This window comes from Spea bombifrons, chromosome 2 (assembly GCF_027358695.1).
Source record: "Spea bombifrons isolate aSpeBom1 chromosome 2, aSpeBom1.2.pri, whole genome shotgun sequence".
NCBI lineage: Eukaryota > Metazoa > Chordata > Amphibia > Anura > Pelobatidae > Spea > Spea bombifrons.
This window is the reverse complement of record NC_071088.1, coordinates 36,465,902-36,490,753: the sequence shown is the minus strand read 5'-3', so window position 1 is coordinate 36,490,753 and position 24,852 is coordinate 36,465,902. Positions and strand designations below refer to the sequence as shown.

The 24,852-nt window shown below is 40.0% G+C and overlaps 1 protein-coding gene across 1 annotated transcript in view; it reads left to right on the top strand.

The window, feature by feature from the left end:
- TSPAN2 (tetraspanin 2) overlaps nucleotides 1-20,838 on the top strand; it is a 74,247-nt gene extending 53,409 nt beyond the window's left edge. The window contains exons 3-8 of the mRNA XM_053457529.1: nucleotides 4,172-4,269; nucleotides 5,064-5,138; nucleotides 6,002-6,097; nucleotides 8,919-8,999; nucleotides 9,788-9,871; nucleotides 20,463-20,838. Coding sequence (XP_053313504.1) covers nucleotides 4,172-4,269; nucleotides 5,064-5,138; nucleotides 6,002-6,097; nucleotides 8,919-8,999; nucleotides 9,788-9,871; nucleotides 20,463-20,528 — 500 coding nt within the window. The 3' untranslated portion in view covers nucleotides 20,529-20,838. The remainder of the gene's footprint in view (nucleotides 1-4,171; nucleotides 4,270-5,063; nucleotides 5,139-6,001; nucleotides 6,098-8,918; nucleotides 9,000-9,787; nucleotides 9,872-20,462) is intronic.
- Nucleotides 20,839-24,852: the final 4,014 nt, after the last annotated feature.

Here is a 24,852-nt window from a genome sequence, read left to right as displayed (position 1 = left end):
CATGCACTATTTGCTTTAAACTAGGTGTCTATAAATATCTTAAGTTGTTGTGGAAAAAATGGTTGATGTACAGAAGTGGTAGAAGTTGATACAGCGTGGGAATTTAACCTGCTGTGCACTGGGGGCCGAGACACTTTTTTTCTGTAGCTTAGCTATAGTTATAGTTACAATATTCAATAAGCAGTTTATAGTTAAAGATAATTAAAGATATATAACATATTGGCTCGGATATAGGCCGCACCCGAATATAGGCCGCACCCTAAAAGTTAAGTGCTTTTCTAAAGAAAAAAAAGTTTCTGCCCCCCCAAGATATGCTGCCACTTTGTCCCGAAGATGTACCCCCCCAAGATATGCTGCCACGCTATCCCCCCTCCGAGATATGCTGCCACTCTACCCCCCCGAGATATGCTGCCACTCTATCCCCCCTCCGAGATATGCTGCCACTCTATCCCCCCGAGATATGCTGCCACTCTATCTCCCCTCAGAGATATGCTGCCACTCTACCCCCCCGAGATATGCTGCCACTCTACCCCCCCAAGATATGCTGCCACTCTGTCCACCCTCCGAAATATGCTGCCACTCTATCCCCCCTCCGAGATATGCTGCCACTCTATCCCCCCCTCCGAGATATGCTGCCACTCTATCCCCCCTCTGAGATATGCTGCCACTCTATCCCCCCCTCCGAGATATGCTGCCACTCTATCCCCCCTCCGAGATATGTTTGTTTTATATTTTGTTTGCCAGACCTTTTAATAAAAAGGACTATAATTTCTAAAAAGATACAACCTTGTGTGGCATTTTAAACCCTAAGACTGTGTGGCTATATGATCCCAGCTAACAATATATATATATATATATATATATATACCGTATTGGCTCGGATATAGGCCGCCCCCGTATATAGGCCGCACCCTAAAAGTTTGGTGCTTTTTTAAAGAAAAAGTTTTGTCCCGGCACCCCCCCCCCCCGTGGGAAGTGCTGGCAGGGGAGGCTGTCTGAGCGTATCGGGGAGTAGGATACAGGTCCCCTGCACCGCTGCGGGGGATGTGTATCCTAAACCCGCTGCCTGCCCGGCGCCCGGGACTGCATGTCCCGGGCGTCGGGCGCTAGACCCCGAATATAGGCCGCACCCCCACTTTAAAGACTTAAAGTGGGGGAAAAAAGTGCGGCCTATATTCGAGCCAATACGGTATAAATATATATATATATATATATATATTAGACTTGTGAGTTTGGATTCGTATAAATGCACTTGTGGTGACGCCCCCTCACTTGATCATCCAATTGGGGAAGATGACGTCGCCGCAAGCTCCGCAATATTGCCCTCAGTTCCTGCAGTGACTTCCTCTCCCCAGACAGGAAATTGGGGATGTTAATGACTCCACGCCAATGAAATATATAGCTAGCAAAAAAATATACAGGCTCAAAATATTGATGTTATTGATGATAATGTAGAATATGAGCAAAAACGTATTTAATATGTCCTACCACATATTGTTCACAGAAAGGTATATAATTTTCCTGGTACTTACGCTCAGGTGCACTAGTAACTTTTGTCATGCTAACAGGTAATTTATCTATTAAAAGTTTTCAACATTATATAATATGTAATAAATGTACTTAATATCATATAATTAATTAGTGAAATAACCATGATATATAAGAGCAGCTTATATAATTCAATTGTTTGAGGATTACATGTATATTATTTGTTCATTGTCAGTACTACAATTTGCACTGCAGGGAAAAAAAAGTGAGTCCCGAAGCAGACAGCATTACATGTTTACATGTTGTGAAGAGTGGTGCACCACAACCCTCTGGCGCACACGGTGTTAAATTATACCACAGGGAAAGTTCCATCAAAACACATGACTTCATTTTTTACATTGAAGGCGTTTTATGACAAATACGCTGTCTGTAAGATGATACAGGAATACTGCAGACGCCAGCGCAGGCAACATTAAATCCCCTACTCACTGAATGGCAAAAATAGAATTCTGCTTCAAAGTATAATTAGAAGGAGGAGGGTGTGAACATGCCAGCAATTCTCAGGGAAACCCTAGAGATTGATTGCATTGCTAGCTACTTACAACATAAGTTGTAATATATATATATATATATATATATATATATATATATATATAAAACGACTGGCTCCTGTGTTGTATTATAGGCCTTAATTCAGATATAATGGACATGGCCCAGTGTTGCCTTTTACGATATAATGGTTCCTTTTGCATTATGGTAATTTAATAGGATAGAGGAAAGATTTACAAATTAAATTATTTTCCTTAATATGCTGCAAGAAAATCTCAATGCCTGCCATTCTGGTTGGATACTTCCCAGTGAACACTCAAATTAAGAAAATGTATATAATTCACCGACAAAAGTCTTTCTTTAGCATGTGTTAAGCGTGACAGTAAGAAAAATACTTAGCCTTCAGATATAACTGACAAAGTTTGAGGACAACAGAAATCAACAATGACATTTTTTTTATAAAGAAATACTGGAAATAATGCAATCATAAGCCGAGCATTCTTGCTAAAAATGTTCCATGTTATGCCATGAGGCTAGATTGCAAGTTCAAGGGGAATAGTCCTCAACTACTGTTGTGTCTGTATGTAATAATTGCCTTTTTGTTATGAACCAATCAGGGCAGAGCAAAAAGGAGGTTAATACCGGTAATAATAAACAATAACATAATACCACTGCAAAGAAAAAGAAAATTATTCAAAGTTCAATTACACAAAGGGGGTGGGATTTTAGTTTGGTAATAGGTACGCAGAAGTCTCACATATATTTTTGAGATACTGTCCAAAGTTTACTGTATGATGTTTTTCTTTAGTGTTGGGGGCATTCTTTTAGAATGTGTACCTTAAATATTTAAGAGAGCATTCTAAAGCCACAAGTAAGAAACAATTGTCAAAAAGCTACCAAAAAAAGAGCACAGATAAAAAAAACTGATTTTAGCATTTACTCCTTTGTGGCGTTCTTTTCTACAAGTCCTTTTATTACCTAAAGCATTATCCAACTGGCAACTTAAAAAGGTTTTTGTATGGTCCCAGCCTGCCTGAAAAACCAACATCTGTTGTATTACATCATTAATTTTATGATGTCTGATACAGCGAGAAAATTTCCATTGAACTGAGTTGAATAAGTAGCTTTAATAATCTGGTTTACTTATTTGATCCAACTCTATCTGAATATTCTAGCCAGGAAAGTTTGGAAAATACTTGTCGTGAGGTTTGCAAAGTTGGACACACGGGCCAGCTACCAGTGGTTGGGTAGCAACACAATTATGTATTATAGTCTATAACCAGTAACTTGCTGGGGAGTATGGGGGTTCTAGTATCTTATACCAGATACATCTGCCTTCTGTTTTTGTTTTTTGTTACTTATTACCGAGTTATACAGCAAAACAATACTCTCCTTAAAAAATAACTTTTCTATGGGTTCTGCAGTTCCCAATACCATGAGGCAGCAAACAGGCAAGAGATCCACTCATGGAATATCTTCTTGATTTAATAGAGGTGGAGTGTCTCTTACTTGAGTCTCTATGGAGTCACCCTATCTCTATTATATCCAGAAGATATTCTATAAGTAGAACTCTTGTCTGTTTTCTGTATCAATCTGTTATGGGTAGTCAAATTGCATTGTGTGATCTATCCTTTGTTTTTTGTTTTATGCACGTGGCTCTTGGTATACAGCTGACGTTCATCTATTTGGAGTGTTTAAATCTTATTAGACTATTCGATTTTCAAAAACAATAGCTTTTGGGACCCTTAGATGTCTCTCTTTGGCTATATTACTTTTCATTTTGATGGAAAGACAAATACTTTCTTCCAATGTTTTTCCTGTTGTGACTATGCTAAAAATCAAGTTAGTTTAAGTATAGCTCGGATATTTACTATTGTCTCAAGAGCCTTGAATGAATATTTAGCACAGAAGAACTTGATAGCTCGGTTCATTACATTTTCCAAAATGCCTTGTGTTTAGCATCCAGGATCCATGGTCCAAAGAGACTCCTCTGATTCTGGTCGTAATTCTCACACCTTAATAAAATAGCTCCCCAATTCCTCTTTATTCTAGCACAAACTAAAAAGTATTGATTATCTTGAGATTTTAGGGCAATAAGCTGTGGTTAATGTGTTACTCTTTCCTTCTTGTACAGGGTTATATGTTTTGATAGGAGCTGGAGTGTTGATGATGATAATCGGGTTCTTTGGTTGCTGTGGAGCTGCCCGTGAATCTCAGTGTTTGCTTGGAGCGGTAAGGAAAGCTCGAAATATACAAAAGCAAAAGCTTTTATAGAAGGGGGTGCTCTAGTATGAATGTCATTGTGTCTTACATATACATTTTATCTGGGCATCTTATACCATTATAATGGTGGCTGCACCCCAGCAGGCCTATATTTATAGAGCATCTGTAACATTACCAAACCTACATTTTACAGGACATAATAATCTCATACAATGTTGCTTTAAAATTACTTAAATTAGGTGTATATCATAGGGAGTAGCCATCTTAAGCTTATGTTCTTACGGTTTGCATGATTATTCCTCCCCATTATGCCATAGAGTTGCTTTTGTTAAGCTATTCCTTTGTTTGGGTGGCAGTTGATCTGGCTACTAGCAGGGAAAAAATGGAAGAGCATGAAATTGATTGTTACACTGTTTTTGTCATCTTTCACCACTTGTCTGAACATCTGCAGTAGCCGGGATAATGACAGAGTCTCTTTAAATGGACCAGATCGGGCCCATACTAGCCATTAGACAAAGCAGGCAAATACTCCTCCCATGCACCCTTACTACTATTCAACAGCAGTCCCAGTTCCTAGCGTGCATACATACAGCTGCACACTACAAACGTGTAAGCATAGCATGCAGCCGTGTATCCAACAGGAGGCAATATGTACATCATTTCTCAACTGCTAGCCTTAAAGTGCCAGGACTGATTTTAACATCCTTTCCTTTCCCTAGCCAGGTATCTTTAAAACCATTATGTTTAGTGGTCTGATGTTATCTAGTTTATCATTTTAAAAAAATCTTTCTTCTCTGTTTTAGTTCTTTGCCTGCCTACTGGTCATTTTTGCTGCAGAAGTAGCTGCTGGAGTTTTTGCATTTCTTGGTAAAACCTCGGTAAGATGTCTAACAATTGTCTTTAGACACAGTTTCATGTTGTGCTTTTACAATCCTACATACACCGATCAGCCATAACATTATGACCACTGACAGGCGAATTACATAACACTGATAACTTTGTTATCATGGCACCTGTAAGCGGGTGGGATATATCAGTTAGCAAGTGGACATTTCATCCGCAAAGTGTTAGAAGCAGGAAGAATGGGCCAGCGTAAGGATCTGAGCGACTTTCATGTGGATGTTACATGATACGTACCACCTAAGCATTGTTGCAGACCATGTACACCCTTTCAGGGACACGGTATACCCTGATGGCATTGGCCTCTTTCAGCAGGATAATGTGCCCTGCCACAGAACAAAAATGGTTCAGCAATGGTTTGAGGAACACGAGTTCAAGGTGTGGACTAGGCTTCCAAATGTCACAGACCTCAATCCAATCGAGCATCTGTGGGATGTGCTGGACAAACAAGTCCAATCCATGGAGGCCCCACCTCACAACTTACAGGGCTTAAGGGATCTGCTGCTAATGTATTGGTGCCAGATACCACAGCACACCTTCATGCCTCGATGGGTCAGTTATTTTTTGGCAGCAAAAGGGGGACCTACACAATATTAGGCAGGTGGCTGATCGATGTATATATGTTTTGTGGACAGGGCATCAGGTGTGGAGCGTTAGCAAAACTTAGTGGCTTTTGTTCTGTTTTACTTAAGGTAATATAGGGGTAGACAAGGGACAAAACACCTAATGCATCAAGTTCCAATAACTCTGTAACATGAATCACAAAATGTATTCTTCCCTTTCCCCCAATGCAATTGTAAAATGAATAAATTTCAATGCCTGTATTTGATTTTTGTTCCAGACTATAGACGCCTTAAAAGAATCCTACTCTAAAGCTTTCAACAACTTTCCAAACAATCCAGAAGCAAATTCAACTCTGTCTTCTTTTCATCGTGAAGTAAGTAATGGGCTTGTAACTGGACCACCTACCGTTGGACAAAGCTCAACTCAATCCTGACATCTTATTCAGCCACAATTTATAAGGAAAGGACCAGAGTGAGCTGGAGCTGAACCGGCTCCTATTTCTCCTCTTGGTCAGCAATTTAGTCCGTGCAAGCTTTTGTATTTTTCTTTTCCTGTTTCGAGTGAATACAGCACAGTCAGCTTGCGCATCTCTACCTCTGTCCTTGACAAATACTTTTTACATCGAGTCAAGAAAAAGCTTTTCACTGAACTGAGTAGCCAATATTCCTCTATATGTTGCCATACACAAGAATTACTGTATTAAACGTATTACACTGTCTATGTTTTTGCCCTATATCACTACATACGGTACATCATATTTATCTTTATTGCGGGCTTCAAACAAGTCAACCTTAATAGCTTTAAATAATGAAAGGATGCTACCAGGAGGCTATGTGGTTGTACTGTATAATTCAACAGGGTGGCAGCTGCATCATCCCAGGGGGGCGGTAGAGGACGCCTCTTTATTAGTCCCTAATAACAAGACATTCATATACATGTATTCAACTGTCAATGGCATATCTTTGTAATTCGGACCCATAAGTATGATGACAGGATCTATCGTGCATGCACAATATGGTGATGTTGCACAGGCTAGACAATTATCTTCCATCATAATGACTGATAATTGTGTTACTCAAATGACTATTCTGCCTATGTATTAAGGGTTAAAAAGCTTGAATAACGAATCAAGGGAAATAAAGCTTAATAAAATGTATTCTTAGGCAGCCTTAGTAAGGATGAGATGAGGAGACAGAAGCTCACGTGAAAACAGTATGCTAATCCTATTAATATTTCCTCAATTTTTTTTAAAGAATGACCCCAAATTACTACTCTTTCTAGTTTTACACAAGCGACCCGCTTTTTGGTTGAGAATTTGTAGTTAGATATTGGGGAGTGTCTTTTGTGGGTTGTAGCTGTGTTATTGGTTGGTATATCTATAATTTACGTATATACATTTTCTGTTGATCAAAACAATCACCTGAAATTTTCACAGAAAATTTCCAGAAAACTGAAACAAATGCCAACACATACATCATAATAGCTTGTTTGTAATGGTAGTTCCTGAAGATGTCAGCAGTGGAGCAGTATGCAGAACCTGCCTCGCTCAAGAAATCCATTCATTTAGGTCTTATTTATATAATTAAATTATTTTTTTTAGGTAGGACAAAGGAGAAAAGTAATAGAGATTTTTCTCAACTTTTTACGGATGCTTAGTGCAGAAAACAAAAAGTGATTAGAGGACTAAATAGTTCATGCTTTTTTAAACTTAACATTAGTGGTATTGGAAGGGGCCATATGTATAACCATATAATATGAGTGCTATGGAATATAAAATGTAATTTAGTAATATAATAACATATGTGCTTACAGAAGAATATAGTCCATTTTGCTGCTGCTGTATAACAACGTGAAGAGTTTGCAGGTTTTACCACACAAAGCATATAATAATATAATAAAGCTTTAATATGCCTAACATAATAAGGTAAAGCATATACTAATATAATAAAGCTTTAATAATGCCTAATATAATAAGGCTTCCCACATACCATCTCTAGATCATTATTGTAAATCACTTCTTTATGTTTTGTTTTGTCTGAGAAAATCCATCATGTTATCGTTGCTGAAACTATTCGGAATGTTCATTTACTACAGAAATGTCATGTAAAAATTAACAAAAACCCTTATAAAATTTCCAGTACTTACACAGGCAACAGAGCCAGAAATAAGAAGTTGAGAGAGAGAGAGGTTAGCCACATTGGTTGCCTAAACCAGGAACTGTTTATGCAAAAGCAAAATCCCAAATAATTACAAAATGAAGAAGTAAATTAAAATTAGCCTTCAACTCATCTTTTTTTCATTTTAGTGTCTTAATGCTTCCAATAACAGCAATAGCAGATAATGTTGTTAGTGTCAAATGTCTTTACATCATTCCTCTGGCTGAGAACCTCTGGAGAGTCACATATATTAAGGATCTTATAATGCGTAAAATAAAGTATTCCATTGAAATTTCTGAAAAAAATATAGGTTGATTTTTCTGTTATGGTTTATGGTAAGTTTCAAAGGGCCAGGTGTAACAATCAGATTTTGGATATCAGTTTACCTAGCTGTTTTGGTACATGTGGCTTTTAAGATGACTTGCTCTTTTTAACATAGCCACCCAGTCATAGTCAATATACTATCCATCACACATTGGCGCTCACAAAGAGACACAGGATAAAAATAAAGGACATGTCTACAAATACAATGCACTTTAAGAATTCTAGGCAAAGACATAATGCTTGAATAATACAAAATGTACACAAAAAGTATTATTTTTACACTGTATGAGTATCATTGGAGTAGAGGAGGCCACTATGACATAGTATGTGCTAGATCATCATAGTTGATCGTGTATGTGCTATGTTGTGTATTTTAGCTTTTAAGGCAGAGACACGGAAATAAGGGCACAAGGTTTGTGACCATTTCATTATTAAGCATTGCTAAGGAAGGAAATTGTGCTAACAAAATCCCACACTCTAGATTTATTGTACAGAGAATAAATTAAACAGACAAGTGGTAGGTTGGTCAAAGTCCAAAGCCCTACAAGGGATAAAAACAATGCATTACTCTTCTCTTTGACATGTGAGAAGTTAAACCATACTAATACAATAGTGATAAAGTGGCAATGAGTTGCAATCTTTTATGTTATTCATTTTAGGTATTATAATGATAAGAGCCCAAGATACAAACTATATTTCTGTTCTGTTTTTAAGATGCAATGCTGCGGAAATCAAGACCCTGAAAGTGTTAAGCATGTGGGGAGCTTGTGTCATCCTGACCACCAAGAACACAAGGTATGTAATTTATGAGCCTAATTTGCCAAACTGAATATACCTGTAAGTTGCTCAAGATGTCTATATGCGTCCATCAAGTCCAGGTTTTCCAATTCTGTTATTTGCTACTGCTGTTGATCCAAAAGAAGGCAAAAAACCCAGTTTGTAGCTCTTTACAATTTTGCCACAAACTAGGGGGGGGGATTCCTTCTTGACCCCAGAATGGCAGTCAGATTTCGCTTGGATCCAGAAGCTATTTCTGCATAATTTAACAATTATATCCCTGAATATTATGTTTTTGTAAGTATTCATCCAGTTGCTGTTTAAACGTCTGTACAGACTCTGATAAAACTACCTCTGCAGGCAGAAAATTCCACATCCTTATTGTTCTTAACATATGTTTAGATTGGCCTGCAGGTTGTATGGCAGGCAAGTATAAAAAGTAAGGTCTGCAAGGCAGGTGGAGACACTAATGAAAAGCAGTGTCTATTTAAAGACACTAAATTGAATAAAGTACCTATGTAGTCCACAGAGCCTTGTAGGCCTATGTAAAGTGCTATGTAGTCCACAGAGCCTTGTGTGATCATCAAGGGATTTTTAAGTCCCTACACCTGTCTGAAACCCGAAAAGAATACAATCACATTATATTAAATTCAATGAATGTCTCCAGTCTCTTGAGACATTGAATATATCACAGTCTACCAGACCTGGGGCCCACATCTCACTGATCCTGATCATCAGGTGTATATTTGATTGTGTGCACCCCTACATCGTCCAACTAAAATACCTTATTTTTTGGCATGTTATAGGACTGCATACAAGAGATTGACAAACAGTTTAACCACGCTTTCCAGATAGTGGGAATTCTCGCAATCACCACAGCTGGTATAACTGTAAGTATTTTACCTTTGCAGCAGAAATAGTGAATATTAAAAGAAAAGCATGATCTCACCAGCTAATGGACAGTAAAGAATGCATTCACTTCCTGGAGATGCAACCACTCATAATAAAAGGGACTCTGTAACCTAAATATCAATTACTATGTGTGAAAAAAAGATACACTAGGCTTTTTTGTATGTTATGTATTGTGCCTCAACCCCCTGCACCCTGTGTATGTGTTCTTTAGTTTCAATGTATCTTACAGGTATCCAAGCATCTTCTAAGTACCTTGCTTACAAAGCTGTTATTCCATAAAGGATCTTTCAGGGGGTGGCTTATTACGATTCACATTTGGAGAGGGCATTATCAACCAAGTGACCCAATAATATAGCAGTCTGAACCACATTGAAAACACATCTTCAATCGACACTTTCCAGCCTTGTCATTTTTATATGTTGCTGACCACCACCTATAAAGTGCTTCCCTGTAGTATTTGTAATCAGGGCCGGATTGGGAATGAAAAGCAGCCCTGGAAATATTTGGACACCAGCCCCATGTATTGTATCGTGTGGTCGAGCTCTAGTGCCCACATGCCACACCCTTTACACACGCCTATCTGAGCCACGCTATTTACCATCCAAATAGCTATAAATCATTATTATCAACAACAGAATATCACATTATTATAAAAATGTCAGGAACCAAAAGTGTTAAAAGACCCAAATAAGTACCTGGGAATAGACAGAATGTTAACTCATCTGCATCCATGTGTACTGGATAAAGATGACATCAGTGCTAGGCAGATGTAGATGCAATCTAATGTGATGGGATTGGGAGTACATCAGTACACTAAAAAAGTCATGATACACCCGAAGCCACAATTTAGCGCCACTAATCCTTTTCGATAAAATATGCAGATTGAAATAGAGTAAATAACACAAAACCTTCACTTTTCCTCTCATTGATTTCTGGGCCTAGAATGTTTTGTCCACTGAAGTGACTACAAATTCAAGAGGGCATTTTATCTCTGGATTAGTAAAAAATAAATAGTTCAATTTATTCCTACAGAAAGTAAAGTGCCAGGAAACAGATGACCAAAAACATACCAGGACAGGCTCTGCCACACCGATCCCAAACACACACACACCAGTATAGGCTCTGCCACACTGACACCAAAACACACACACCAGGACAGGCTCTGCCACACCGACACCCAAACACACACACACACACACACACACACACACCAGGACAGGCTGTGCCACACGACCACCCAAACACACACACACCAGGACAGGCTCTGCTACACTGAAGCATTGAAAATGTATTTTCTACACTGCTTTGTCATTAACTGCATCTCTGTGTGAGAAAGTGAATAATTGTATTTTTTGTTTGAGGAACTACATGTTTGTTACAAAACAAGCCAATAATAAGCAGAAGTGTGTTTATTTGGACAGATACTACAGATTTCGTGTAACAGTAACCTCAGATGTGAGATATACATGTTAGGTACACAATTCTGTTACGTGTCATATACGTTGCACGCACTTGTCAGTTACACATTTAGGGATGACAGATAACTTTAAACCTTCAACACATGCTGCATGCAAATTTTGAAACACTGGACAGCGAGCCTTGATTAAATTCCATATGTTTCCAATGTTTGGTTGCAAATATTTTATTATTATTGTTTTATATAGCACAATCGCATTCTATAGCTTTGGGTAAACATGACATAAAAATTAGTATATAACACCTACAATTCAAGCTGTTGGTGAGGAAGATAAGTCTGGCAACAGCATTTATGGTGGATTGTAGAGGGGTGAGACAGGTATGAGGGAGACCAGCTAAGACAGGGTTACAATATCCAAGGTAAGATATAATGAGGGTATGAACAGGAGCCTTATTGGCATTATATGTTAGGAAGGAATGAATGCGAGCAATGTTTTCAAGATAGAGCAGATTTTTGAGACAGACTGCATGTTGGGAATGAATGTGGGGAGTCAAGGATCACACTAAGACAGAGAGCGTGAGGGGATAGGGGGATGATTTCATAATTGCCATTGAGGAAACTATTGAGGGAATGTTAGCACTGGAGGGAGGGAAGATAAGAAGTTCAGTTTTGGAAAGGTTGAGTCAGTTAGTTATAGGATCTAAGAAGAAGGGAAAGCGACAGGAGAGGATAGGTATATCTGGCTGTCATCAGCATACAGGTGGTATTGAAAGTCAGGTTGAGATTAGTTTGCCAAGTGATAACTGAAAGGGGTCCTAAAATTGAGCCTTGGGGTACACCAACTGAGAAGGGAAGGACAGAGAAAGTGTAACTGGAGAGGTAGATGTTGAATAAACGATCAAAAAAAGTAGGATGAGAACCAGGAGAGAGCAGTGTCACAGAGACCAAGATCATGAAGAGTTTGAAAGACAGGACAGTGGTACACAGAGTCAAAAGCAACAGAAAGGTTCAGTAAGATCAGGATAGAGTAGTGGTCCTTAGATTTAGCAGTGAGTAGGTCATGCGTAACTTTAGTAAGGGTGGCCTCAGTATAATGTTGAGAGCAGAATCCAGATTAACGAGGGTCAAGAAAAGAGTTGGAGTCAAGAAACATAGTTATTTGATTTTTATTTATTATTTACTTGTATACAATGTATTCAAGAAGTTTGGAAGGAGAGAGAAGCGACGGTAGTTGGACAGATCAGTAGGGTTTAGGGAGGGCTTTTTCAAGATTGGAATTATGCTACCAAGCAGATCCAGTAGAGAGGGAGAGGTTGAAGATTTCAGCTAATGTACGGAAAAGAGTAGATGAGAGAAACCGGTTAAGATTAACATGTGGTTGGACAAGAGGAATGAAAAAGAGCACAAACCTCATGTCAGTGACAAGAGAGAATAGGTTTAACGTAAAATAGAAAGCAGAGTTAAAGGGAAGGCAGCAGTAGAACAGTGTGCAAATTTCACATCTGATGGTTTACATTTTATTATTGAAGTACAGTTGTGCTCAATACCTAATTTCTGTCCATACCCTGGCAGAATTGTGAAATGTTGACATTGATTTTGAAAATATGAATGATCATATGAAGCCATTTATTATCACATAGTTGTTTGGCTCATTTTTAAATCATAATGATTATAGCCCTGATGAAAAGTTTACATTCTCTTAAATGTTCGACCTTGTTACAGACATACAAGATGACGCATGCAGGTTAAAATGGCAATTAAATGTTAATTTCCCACACCTGTGGCTTTTTAAATTGCAATTAGTGTCTGTGTATAAATAGTCAATGAGTTTGTTAGCTCTCACCTGGATGCACTAAGCAGGGTAGATACTGAGCCATGAGGTGCAGAAAAGAACTGTCAAAAGACCTGCCTAACAAGGTAAGAAATTGATGGCAAGATGAATGGAGCATGTTATCAGAAACATACCGGCAGACAATTTGCGTTCTTTCACACAAAAGCTGGGCATTGGGCACTCTTAGACTTTCCAGCACGACAATGACCCTAAGCACAAGACCAAGTTGATCCTCCAATGGTTACAACAGAAAAGGGTGAAGATTTTGGAGTGGTCATCACAGTCTCCTGACCTTAATATCATCGAGCCACTCTGGGGAGATCTCAAACGTGCAAAACGACCAAAGACTTTGCATGACCTAAAGGCATTTTTCCATGAAGAATGGGCAGCTATACCAGCAAACATTGGGGGGCCTCATAGACAATTATTACAAAAGACTGCATGCTGTCATTGATGCTAAAGGGGGCAATACACAATATTAAGAACTAAGGGTATGCAGACTTTTGAACAGGGGCCATTTAATTTTTTCTTTGTTGCGTGTTTTGGTTGTGCCATTCTGTTATATGAATCTCATAAGAAATAAAAGAAATGTGTGCACACTTTTGATCACAACTGTATGTAGCAATGTCAGGAGCAGTAAGGTTAGTGAAATAAGTAGTTGTGATAGAGTGAAGAAGGAAATTGAAGAGGTGTTTAGGGTTATGAGACAGGGAAAGGATAAGTAGGTTTACTTAGCAAGGGTGAGAGCAGAGTAGTGGGAACGTAGCATGAATTTATGGTGCAGGAAATCACAGTATGAGACTTCTGCCAACTACGTTCAGCAGTGCGTAACAACGACGAAGGTGTGGGGTAGTGTTGTGTGCTGGGGTTGGAAATGTACTGTATTTCCCCATGTATAAGACGCAATTTTTTTTCGAAAAAAATGGTGTAAACTTGGTGTAAAAACAGTGTGCGTCTTATACAGTGGTTGTAGATTTTTTTTTTACCGCCGCTTGCTCAGCAGCTTCTCTTGTTCCGTCGAGGAGACACAGGAATCCAGTGGAGTCACATGAATGTACATCACATCACATGACTCCGTTCCTGCACCTGCTCCCCTGGCCGGGACAAGAGAAGTTCACTCAGAGTTCGAGCAACACAGAGGGAAACAAAGTCTGCGAGTGCTACGGGAAGATCTGCAGTTCAGGTAAGGGTCGGGGAGGGTGTATTAGTCTGCGTGAATGAATGAATATGTGTGTGATAGCATGGATGTGTAAGTAGGGGGGCAGGGCACAGGGAGGCTGAAAGTGATGTGCATGTGTTGGCTGCCTATGCATGATAGGAGTGTGATTGCTATATTAAATAAACATGATTGCTAACAGCAATAACACTCCTATCATGCCCAGGCATACCCAGATTCCAGCACAGCTAACATCACACTCATCCTGGAACCGGGGCATGATAGAAGTGTAATTTTTGGGCCCCAAAATTAAGGTGGCAAAACCTTGGCAACAAAAGTGAGTGTACCCGTAAGTGGAAATGCACAAATTGGGCCCAACATGTCAATGTTTTGTGTGGCCACCATTTTTTTCCAGCACTGTCTTAACCCTCTTGGCCATGGAGTTCACCAAAGCTTTACAGGTTGCCACTGGAGTCCTCTTCCACTCCTCCATTATGACATCACAGAGCTGGTGGATGTTAGAGACCTTGCGCTCCCCCACCTTCCATTTGAGGATGACCCACAGATGCTCAATAAGGTTTAGGTCTGGAGACATGCTTGGCAAGTCCATCACCTTTACCCTCAGCTTCTTTAGCAAGGCAGGGGTCTTCGTGGAGATGTGTTTGGGGTCGTTATCATGTTAGAATACTGCCCTGCGGCCCAGTCTTCGAAGGGAGGGGATCATGCTCTGCTTCAGGATGTCACAGTACATGTCGGCATTCATGGTTCCCTCAATGAACTGTAGCTCCCCGGTGCCGGCAGCCCTCATGCAGGCCCAGACCACGACACTCCCACCACCATGCTTGACTGTAGGCAAGACATACTTGTCTTTGTACTCCTCACCCGGTTGCCGCCACACGCTTGACACCATCTGAACCAAATAAGTACATCTTGGTCTCATTAGACCAAGTAATCCTTAGTATGCTTGTCTTCAGCTAACTGTTTGCGGGCTTTCTTCTGCATCATCTTTAGAAGAGGCTTCCTTCTGGCTGATCAGCCATGCACACCAATTTGATGCAATGTGCCGTGTATGGTCTGAGCACTGACAGGCTGACCCCCCACCCCTTCAACCTCTGCAGCAATGCTGGCAGCACTCATACATCTATTTCCCAAAGACAGCCTCTGGATATGACGCTGAGCACGTGCACTCAACTTCTTTGGTCTACCATGGCGAGACCTGTTCTGAGTAGAACCTGTCCTGTGAAACCGCTGTATGGTCTTGTCCACCATGCTGCAGCTCAGTTTCAGGGTCTTGGCAATCTTCTTATAGCCCACGCCATCTTTTTGTAGAGCAACAATTCTTTTTTTCAGATCCTTAGAGAGTTCTTTGCCATGAGGTGCCATGTTGAACTTCCAGTGACCAGTATGAGAGAATGTGAGAGCGATAACACCAAATTTAACACACCTCCTCCCATTCACACCTGAGACCTTGTAACACTATCGAGTCGCATGGCACCGGGGAGGGGAAATGGCTAATAGGGCCCAATTAGGGGTGTACTTACTTTTGTTGCCAAGGCTTAGACATTAATGGCTGTGTGCTGAGTTATTTTGAGGGGACAGTAAATTTACACTGTTATACAGGCTGAACACTCACTACTTTACATTGTAGCAGAGTGTAATTTCTGCAGTGTTGTCACATGAAAAGGTATAATAAAATATTTACAAAAATGTGAGATATTATACTCAAGGTTTCCATGGAGACCGCTATTAAAACCATTTGGGTAACACATTTGGCAAGTCACTACATAGTATGTTCCTGATGGGCTATTAAAATGTTAATATCAGTTTATCTAAAAAGTTCCCAGGTATGATTACAGGTAATCCGTTGGCAAATTGGACTGTGTGTGTGTGCGCAAATATTTGTTATAACACATGCCCTTATTTCTGGCACATGCTCTAGGATTTTTTTTCTTTTTGTAAGTTAAAGAACATGTTTATCCTGTCTGACGTTACCCTAAACACTGCGATAGTACTGGTACAGAAATTAGAAACACATTCTAATTGTTAATTGTGTAAATACCCCTTGTTTGAAGATAAGTGTCACATTAATCCACTAATCTAAATTTCTAGTAAATGTAGAAATCAGAAAACATGACCGACAGAGATGTGTCCCACCCACAAACCACTCCCTTGTACAAAGATCTTGTGGGTCTTAAAATGATCTGCATCTTCAGAATTTTATTTCTCATAAAATCATAGGTACACTGGCGTAACTACAGGGGTCCGGGGTGACCCCTTCTTCCTGTCTCCTCATACCGATTCAAAATAGTTTAGAAAAGGCCCTTTCAACCAGGAGAGCACCAGTCCAGGTAGGAAAGCTATATTCTAAGCTATTTTGAACTGGCTTTGTCATTAAGGGGTTAAAATAGGATTACAAGGGAATGTAAATACATGGAATGTCCAGATTCTTCCACAGTGTGTCATGAAAGGTCAAATGTAACAAGATACAATAAAGTTGACACATATTTATAGCTGGCAACATTTTCCATTTTAATATGTCAAATTGCTTTTAAAAATAGCAGCATGGGGCCTGGTAAGATAAAACCTGTTAAACACAGGAGTAAGTTCAGACTCTCAGCTGTTTTGGACTATACAACAATTTATGAGCATCCGTTGGCTGTGAGGGACAGCAATTGAAGTAAAATATACCGTATTTGCTCGATTATAAGACGACCCCGATTATAAGACGACCCCCCAAAATCAAAATATTAATTTAGGAAAAAAACAAAAAGCCTGAATATAAGACTACCCTATAGGGAAAAAGTTTTACCAGTAAATATTAATTAATGTAAATTATTTTCATGTTTAATAAAAGCTATGATTGAGAAAAATATATTTTTTAAATTTCCTTTTATTTGCCAACCTGCCCCCCCCAGTTATGCCACTCTGCCCCCAGAAATGCTTTATACCCCCTATTTGCCACTCTGCCCCATGATATGCCTTATACCCCTGTATGCCACTCTGGCATATAGGGGGTTAAAAGGCATATCATGGGGCTGAGTGGCATATAGGGGGGTATAAAGCATTTCTGGAGGTATATAGGCATATCATGGGGCTGAGTGGCATATAGGGGGTTAAAATGCATTTCTGGAGGTCCAGAAATGCATTTTAACCCCCTATATGCCACTCAGCCCCATGATATGCCTTTTAACCCAGCATGTACTGGCTGCCTTGGCTTGATAGGAGTGTGATTGCTGTTAGCAGTTTGATATATATATATATATCAAACTGCTAACAGCAATCACACTCCTATCAAGCCAAGGCAGCCAGTACATGCTGGAACCTGGGGATGATAGCAGTGGGATTACAGCCTCCATATGCCATGCTACAACCCCCACCCCCCTTACACATCCATGCTATCACACACACACTCACACTCATTCACAAACATTTAAATACTCATTCATTCCCTTAATCACACACACTTCACACATACTCAAAAACCCTCCCCCACCCCCTCACCTGAACTGCAGATCTCCCACTCGCAGACTTCTGCAGGGGACCGGCTGTAGCAACTTCTCTGGCCCCGCCCTCAGAGGAGGGAGGGGGGAGATAGAGTTCTGTGAGGACGCTGCAAGCTTCCTGCCCTGCTTCTAACAGAAGAGACGCTGCTCGCGACCGGTAAGCAGCATGGCGCCAGCATTTTTTTGGGGTCTGATTAGAAGACGACCCCGATTATAAGACGAGGGGTATTTTTCAGAGCATTTGCTCTGGAAAAAACCTCGTCTTATAATCGAGCAAATACGGTACTTATTGTATACCAAGCATAGTACAACATACTAATTTAGGTTGAAAAAACATACAAATATGTCTGTCCAGTTCAATCCCACCGTTGATCCAGAAGAAGGCAAACAAACCCACATTAAAGCAATTTACAATAATGCCTCAAAAAAGGTAAATATTTCCAGTTAATTTGCCACTGGGCAAACAGGCTTTAATAAATAAGGTTCTTATTTACTGTTATTCTTCTTTTGCTAAATTCCATATTTAGAGTCATTAATTTAAAATTATAGCAGAGCCTTTGTAGGCGGTGAACTCCATATCTTTACTATTAAGAAGAACCCTTTTCACTGCTTTAGATACAAAAATACCGTATTGGCTCGGATATAGGCCGCCCCCGTATATAGGCCGCACCCTAAAAGTTTGGTGCTTTTTTAAAGAAAAAGATCTGCCACTGTAATATGCTGCCACTGTCCTCCCCCCCCGAGATATGCTGCCACTGTCCTCCCCCCCGAGATATGCTGCCATTGTCCTCCTCTTCTTCCCCCCCGAGATATGCTGCCACTGTCCTCCACCCTCCCCGAGATATGCTGCCACTGTCCCCCCCCGAGATATGCTGCCACTCCCCCCCCGACTTACCAGAGCAGACTTCCGGGTGTCTTGCGGAGCTGGCGGGGGACATCTACGCAATACGGCACCGGAAGTTGTATACGCGTATTGCGTAGATGTCCCCCGCCGGCCCCGCAAGACACCCGGGAGTCTGCTCTGGTAAGTCTTGGGGGCAGAGGTAAAACGCATCGTGCGGACGGTCACCGGCTGCGGCGATGCGGCTAAACAACCTCCGCTGCCGGAGGCTGTTTACCCACATCGCCGCAGCCGGTGACCGTCCGCAAGATGCGCTTAGACAACCTCCCGTGCCGGCACCCCCCCTCCGTGGAAAGTACTGGCAGGGGAGGCTGTCTGAGCGTATCGGAGAGTAGGATACAGGTCCCCTGCACCGCTGCGGGGGATCTGTATCCTAAACCTGCTGCCTGCCCGGCGCCCAGGACTGATTGTCCCGGGCGTCGGGCGCTAGACCCCGAATATAGGCCGCACCCCCACTTTAAAGACTTAAAGTGGGGGGAAAAAGTGTGGCCTATATTCGAGCCAGTACGGTACTTTTCTTCGCATCAGAATGGAAGACCTCATGTTTTTTTTGTACAACTCTTTTTAGATTTTTTGGAGGGGGTCTCTTACTGTGATTGGCTCTCTGTTTTTGGTATGCTCTGAACTCAAGAACAAAGATTCCAATATACTTTTGATAATTGTTGGTAGGAATACCTAAAGGCACCAGGTATTTTAACACAAATACACAATCATTATTAGAAATTATTTCTTGTCTGCACAAGTGAGGAATAAGAAATTAATTCTCCTCCTTGACAAAGTAGTCTTTGCGCAAGCTTAGTGCCAGTCTGAGACAGTCTTCCTACTCTGGATCAGGCAGTTTCGGGAAACCACAAAGCATCCTTAACACAACACATTAAGCTCCAAGCTTCTTCACTGGTGTTATCCATACGAGTTTCTGGAAATAGTCCATACAATGCGGAGTATTAGAAGAGACACACAGCCAGTTGGACACACAGCCACTGGTACTGAGAGAAGAGGATGGTCAGTATGCATGCTGATGTCCGGATTGGGGAGGTCAGATCAGCGTGGAGTAAAGCCAGGTTTGGGATGCTGGAGGTCGAGGGTTCGAAGGTCAGCAATGGTAGATCAGATCAGGAGACAAGAGAGAGATAGAGGGGTCAGGGGTGAGCAAAGGTCAAGTACCGGTAATCTTAGGATACAAAAGTCAAGGCAAGATCTTTTTGGAGGGGAAGTTGTGTTAGCCTTTTGGTCCCCCTTCCTGTTTTCCTAGGGATGACCAAGAAGATCTGACCTTGGTAGAAATGGGGTACAGAATGGAAAAGGGGGTACATAGTTTATAAATAGAGGTCACAATCCAACTATTCCTGGAAGAAGTAAAATTCAACTGTCAAACAATACTTTATCTGATACACTCCCTAAGGTCTTACTAAAAATGATATTGAAATTAAGATTAAATTAAAATGAAAATGTAATGAAAAGAGCACAAAGCAAAGGTAAATCTGAAGCGTGTTCTACAAAAGCATAATAACCAGTGTATCTCATGTCATGTGAAAGAAGTTGTATGCAAGATTTTTTAAATGAAAGGTACAGAAAGCTTACATTAAAATTGTAATTATAATAATTATTTTGTCTAGCTGCTCGAGCATTGTGTGGATACTTTCTTTCTAAATTAGTTATTAGTATATTCCATAATATCTGTATTATATATCAGTGTCATATTCTTAAAATGCAGGTGTAAATAAATAATTTGGATTGTCCACTTTTTTTTATTTTTAACAGATTTTTGGTATGATATTCAGCATGGTTCTTTGTTGTGCTATTCGGAACTCAAGAGATATGCTGTGACCCAGACCACTTGCTCTGTGAAACTGTACATGATCGCCACCTGCTGGCACAGGGACTGTTCTGCAGCTGTCTGAAGAAAAAACTCTTACTAGCAGAGTATTTTAAGTTGTGCTTTGTATAAAGCTATGCAATGTGTTACAGTATGAACCGTTACAATTAGCTGATGCCGAATGCTTTATTTTCTAGATTTTTTTCTTATGGTTTTTGTTTTAAAGAGGCAAATTCACTGAAAATGTTTTTGTTTAGTATTTTATCAATGAAATGTTTATACCGTTATACATATAGATTAACACTTAAGGTGCTTGTAACTACAAGTCCACAAACAAATTTTATAGCCTCACCATAGATCTCTGACCAGAGGAACTGAAGCCTACCTGTCTTTTAAGGTGCTTGGTTCCAGGTCTGTGAGGACAGCCCTCTAGCTTCTCTAAAAACCCAACAACTATCAGACTCAGCAAGTCAATAGCTACCTTTACTGACTTTGGTCACCCCTAAAGTGTAATGATGTAATTGGTTCAAGGGCAATGTTGTTGCTCACTAAAGTGGCTCATCTGTATTGTCAGCAGAGATTTTTACTTAAAGCAAAGCCTTCATTTGCCCTGTCTTTACTGGGTGTTGCAATCTATTCTGTGGTGGGAATTTGCATTGACAAGCTTTTAGCTGATATAAGACTCCAATGTTTGTCATGCTTTATCAGCCATGGACCCTACCTTAATGTATATTGGCTGTTTTTTTAATCTCCTTAAAATAAAGTGATGGGGTTTGCCTAAAAGGGTTTTGCTACACAGAAAGCACTAGGACTCCTTATTTTAGTACCTTATTATCCTGTAAAGGAAAGAAACACAGACACACACTTAATTTTATATAAGGCTGTAGCACAATGACCCACTATTTGCACCAGTTATGCCTGCATAAAACAGCCAATCTATGGAAAGAAGGCACTGCTTGCTTCCTGTGCATGGGGTCTCAGAGTCCCCAGAACTCCGGCTTGTGACACAGTTATTGTGATGCAAATGCCGGATGGGGCATCCCTTTAGGAAGCTGCCTATATGTTGTGTTAATATGTTGTGTTAATATGTTATATACAAAACAAAACAATGTGCAGACAAATATATACTCTATGTTCCTTTAAAATTTATTTGGTTACAAAAAGATAATTGCTGTGTTTTGGTTTTGCACACAGAAATAAATTATATTAACACATTTAAAATGCTAAAAATATAGACTTTGATATAAGCTGTACTTATTTTGCATTGCTGTCCCTTTAAAATAAATCTTGATGTATCACTGTTTTGTCATGCATTTGTGCCCTCTTGTTTTTAAATATTGATAATATTTAAAAATATTACAATGAATGTAAAATGACTAGGTTAACTATGTACATTTTTTATTTGGCTGCAATAAATATTTGAAAGTTAAAAAATTACATCATTTTCTTATGTTAACATTTTCATGTGTCTATTCAGCCATGATGCCATTTTAAATGTCTAGTGTACCCACACAAAATATATAATAAGAAATAGATTATTATAGAAAATAATATGAATAAAGAAAACAAAAACTATTTTTCATAGTATGCCTATGATAATTCTTACTAAACTATTTGACAAATAAAGATATATTATTTAAGGCGCTTGATTTTGGAAATACCTCACATAACATTATGACCACCTGCCTAATATTGTGTAGGCCTCCCTTTTGCCGCCAAAAAAGCAGTGACTCGTCGAGGCATGGACTTCGCTAGACCTCGGAAGGTGTTCTGTGGTATCTGGCACCAAGATCTTAGCAGCAGATCCTTCTTGAAAAAAAAAAATATCCCAGGAGGAATGTAAAAAGGTTATTTATTTATACAACTGAGTACCACACCATTGCTGCTATTTCATCCTTAGGCGAGGATTGTATCGCCCATTGAGCATTTTGGAGCTAGGATAGCTTCAAAAAATTGTGAGTACCTCATTTTTTTCTTATTTTTATGTATACCTGGAATATAAACATACTACACCATTTTGCTACTTTTCTATTTTTTATTGTTGAAGCGCAACCATTACCCCCTTTGTGAATTTCTACTATCCATCAAGCCAAGAAGAGGAAACCTTGGCAAGTGGGCTGCTGCTCTATTTTATGAACTTGGATTTTCAAGAATTTGTTTCATATTTTTCTAACAAAGAATTACCTTCAGAAAGTCCTGTCTAGCGCTTTTTCCACCCCCCTTGTTTTATATTGCAAATGAGGCATAGCCTGTCCACTTTCGCAAACATTGTAAAACATAAACCTACAACTTTCACTTTCAATGCCAACCACATATGGGATAACTGGTTATAAAAGAGGGCCCAGGAGACCAATCATGTATCCCATACACAGTGGCACTCTATTTAGCTCAGGGCTCGTCATGGCACCTAGGTGTTTGTCAGCCTGTCAAACAAAGTTTGCACCGTGGTGCAACAACGAACGCTGCTTCTGAAGAGCACTTGGAGAAGATCTTGAATCAGAACGGAGCTGGAGAAGCGACGTTACGTGACAACGTCACATGACCTAACGTGCGCACGCATGTGTGATCTAGTCTCCCTGGAAAGAGCGAGGAGGAGTGGAACTCTCTTCAGACAGCACTGTGCACTGTTGCTGCAACTGCAGGGTAATTTTAAATATGTTAAAAATAAAAGATTTTATTTTAATATATTTGTGCTTGTGTTAATTTAATTTGTGGTGGTGGATTTGTAAATAAAGTGATGCATACACACCAAACTTTACACCCATCCAAAGATCATGGATCACTTTAATTAAAAACTAATAGAAAAGCAGTGTTATTACACATTGTAACACATGTAATAAGTGGTGACACAGTTTATGTGAATATGAATAACTATAGCTGAAGTATGGTACAACACTCCAAGCCTGCACCCCTTTAGACTGGTAAATAATAATTTTAAGCCCTTCAAGACTGAGATGTACCTGGCACTTCCGGGTCAAAGGTCACCGGCAGACCGGGACGTACCAGGTACGTCATCAATGATGGGCGATCCAGCATCGCTATGGACACTGGGATTGCGAGGGGCGGCTGCTACTGACCACTGGGTGTCCCCAGCGATCCATAGCAGCCACTCCCCCTCAATTCCGTGCACGTGATCGCTTTGCAGCGAGTCACAAGCACAGAATTTAAATATTTTTAAAATAACCGCGGTCTTCAAGGGAAGACGCAGTTTGCCAACGCCGGTCCTGAAGGGTTGGTTAAAGCAGGAGGTGCAAACAACAATGAACCAGATAAATAATTATAATAGCCACGGATGAATGCTTGCAAAAAAGTATTTACTTCATTCAAAATAGTATTTGAGCAGATAAATGCAGCAATATATACCGCATTTGCTCGATTATAAGATGACCCCCCAAAATCTGAATATTAAGTTAGGAAAAAAAGAAAAAGCCTGAATATAAGACGACCGTATAGGAAAAAAGTTTTACCAGTAAATGTTAATTCATGTAAACTATATAAACTATTTTTTTTAAAATAAAAGCTATGATTGAGAAAAATATTTTGTTTTTATTTCCTTTTATTTTCCAACCTACACCCCCCCAGTTTTGCACATCTGCCCCCAGGCTTGCCACTCTGCCCCAGAAATGCCTTATACCGCCTATATGCCACTGTGCATCACAGGAGGCAGAGAGGCGTATAGAGGGTTAAAAGACGTTTCTGAAGGCAGAGTGGAATGCCTTATGCATTCAACACCCCCCCAAACTTACCGGTGCTTCTGACTCACAAACAGCACAAGAGAAGAAGAACCTGCAGAAGAGTCCCTTTCTACAAGCCACTCTCAAAAGGCTGGCAAAAGGAAATTTAGGCAAGACTGGTGCAAGGAGCTCACATGGCTTAAATTTGACCAAACCACAGGTATATACATATGTGAGGTCTGTGCCGCCTTCCCTGGCATTGCTGACCAAACATCTAAGACTGTAAAAGGGTTTTCAGGGCCTTCTAAACTTGAGACTTTCAAAAAGCATGGGGCGTTTCTCCAGCATGAAAAATGTTTACAGGGCAAACGTGCATTGTTGGCTCCAGCTACACCATTGGCTGCATGTGTGAAGAAAATGGACGAAGTCATGTTCAACCATATGAAGGTTTTATTTAATGTGGCCTATTATATTGCAGAGAACAACAGGCCATTCACAGACCTTGAAGGATTGTTAGAGCTGACAGGGAAATTAAGAGTTGCTGTAAGAGAGGAGCAAAGAATTTATCTCACATATTCCAGCTTTAATCAGGAAAAAACTCCCCTGTGAGCTAAAATTTGATGCTAGATGGATCAACTGACAAAGTAGGAGTAGAGGAACT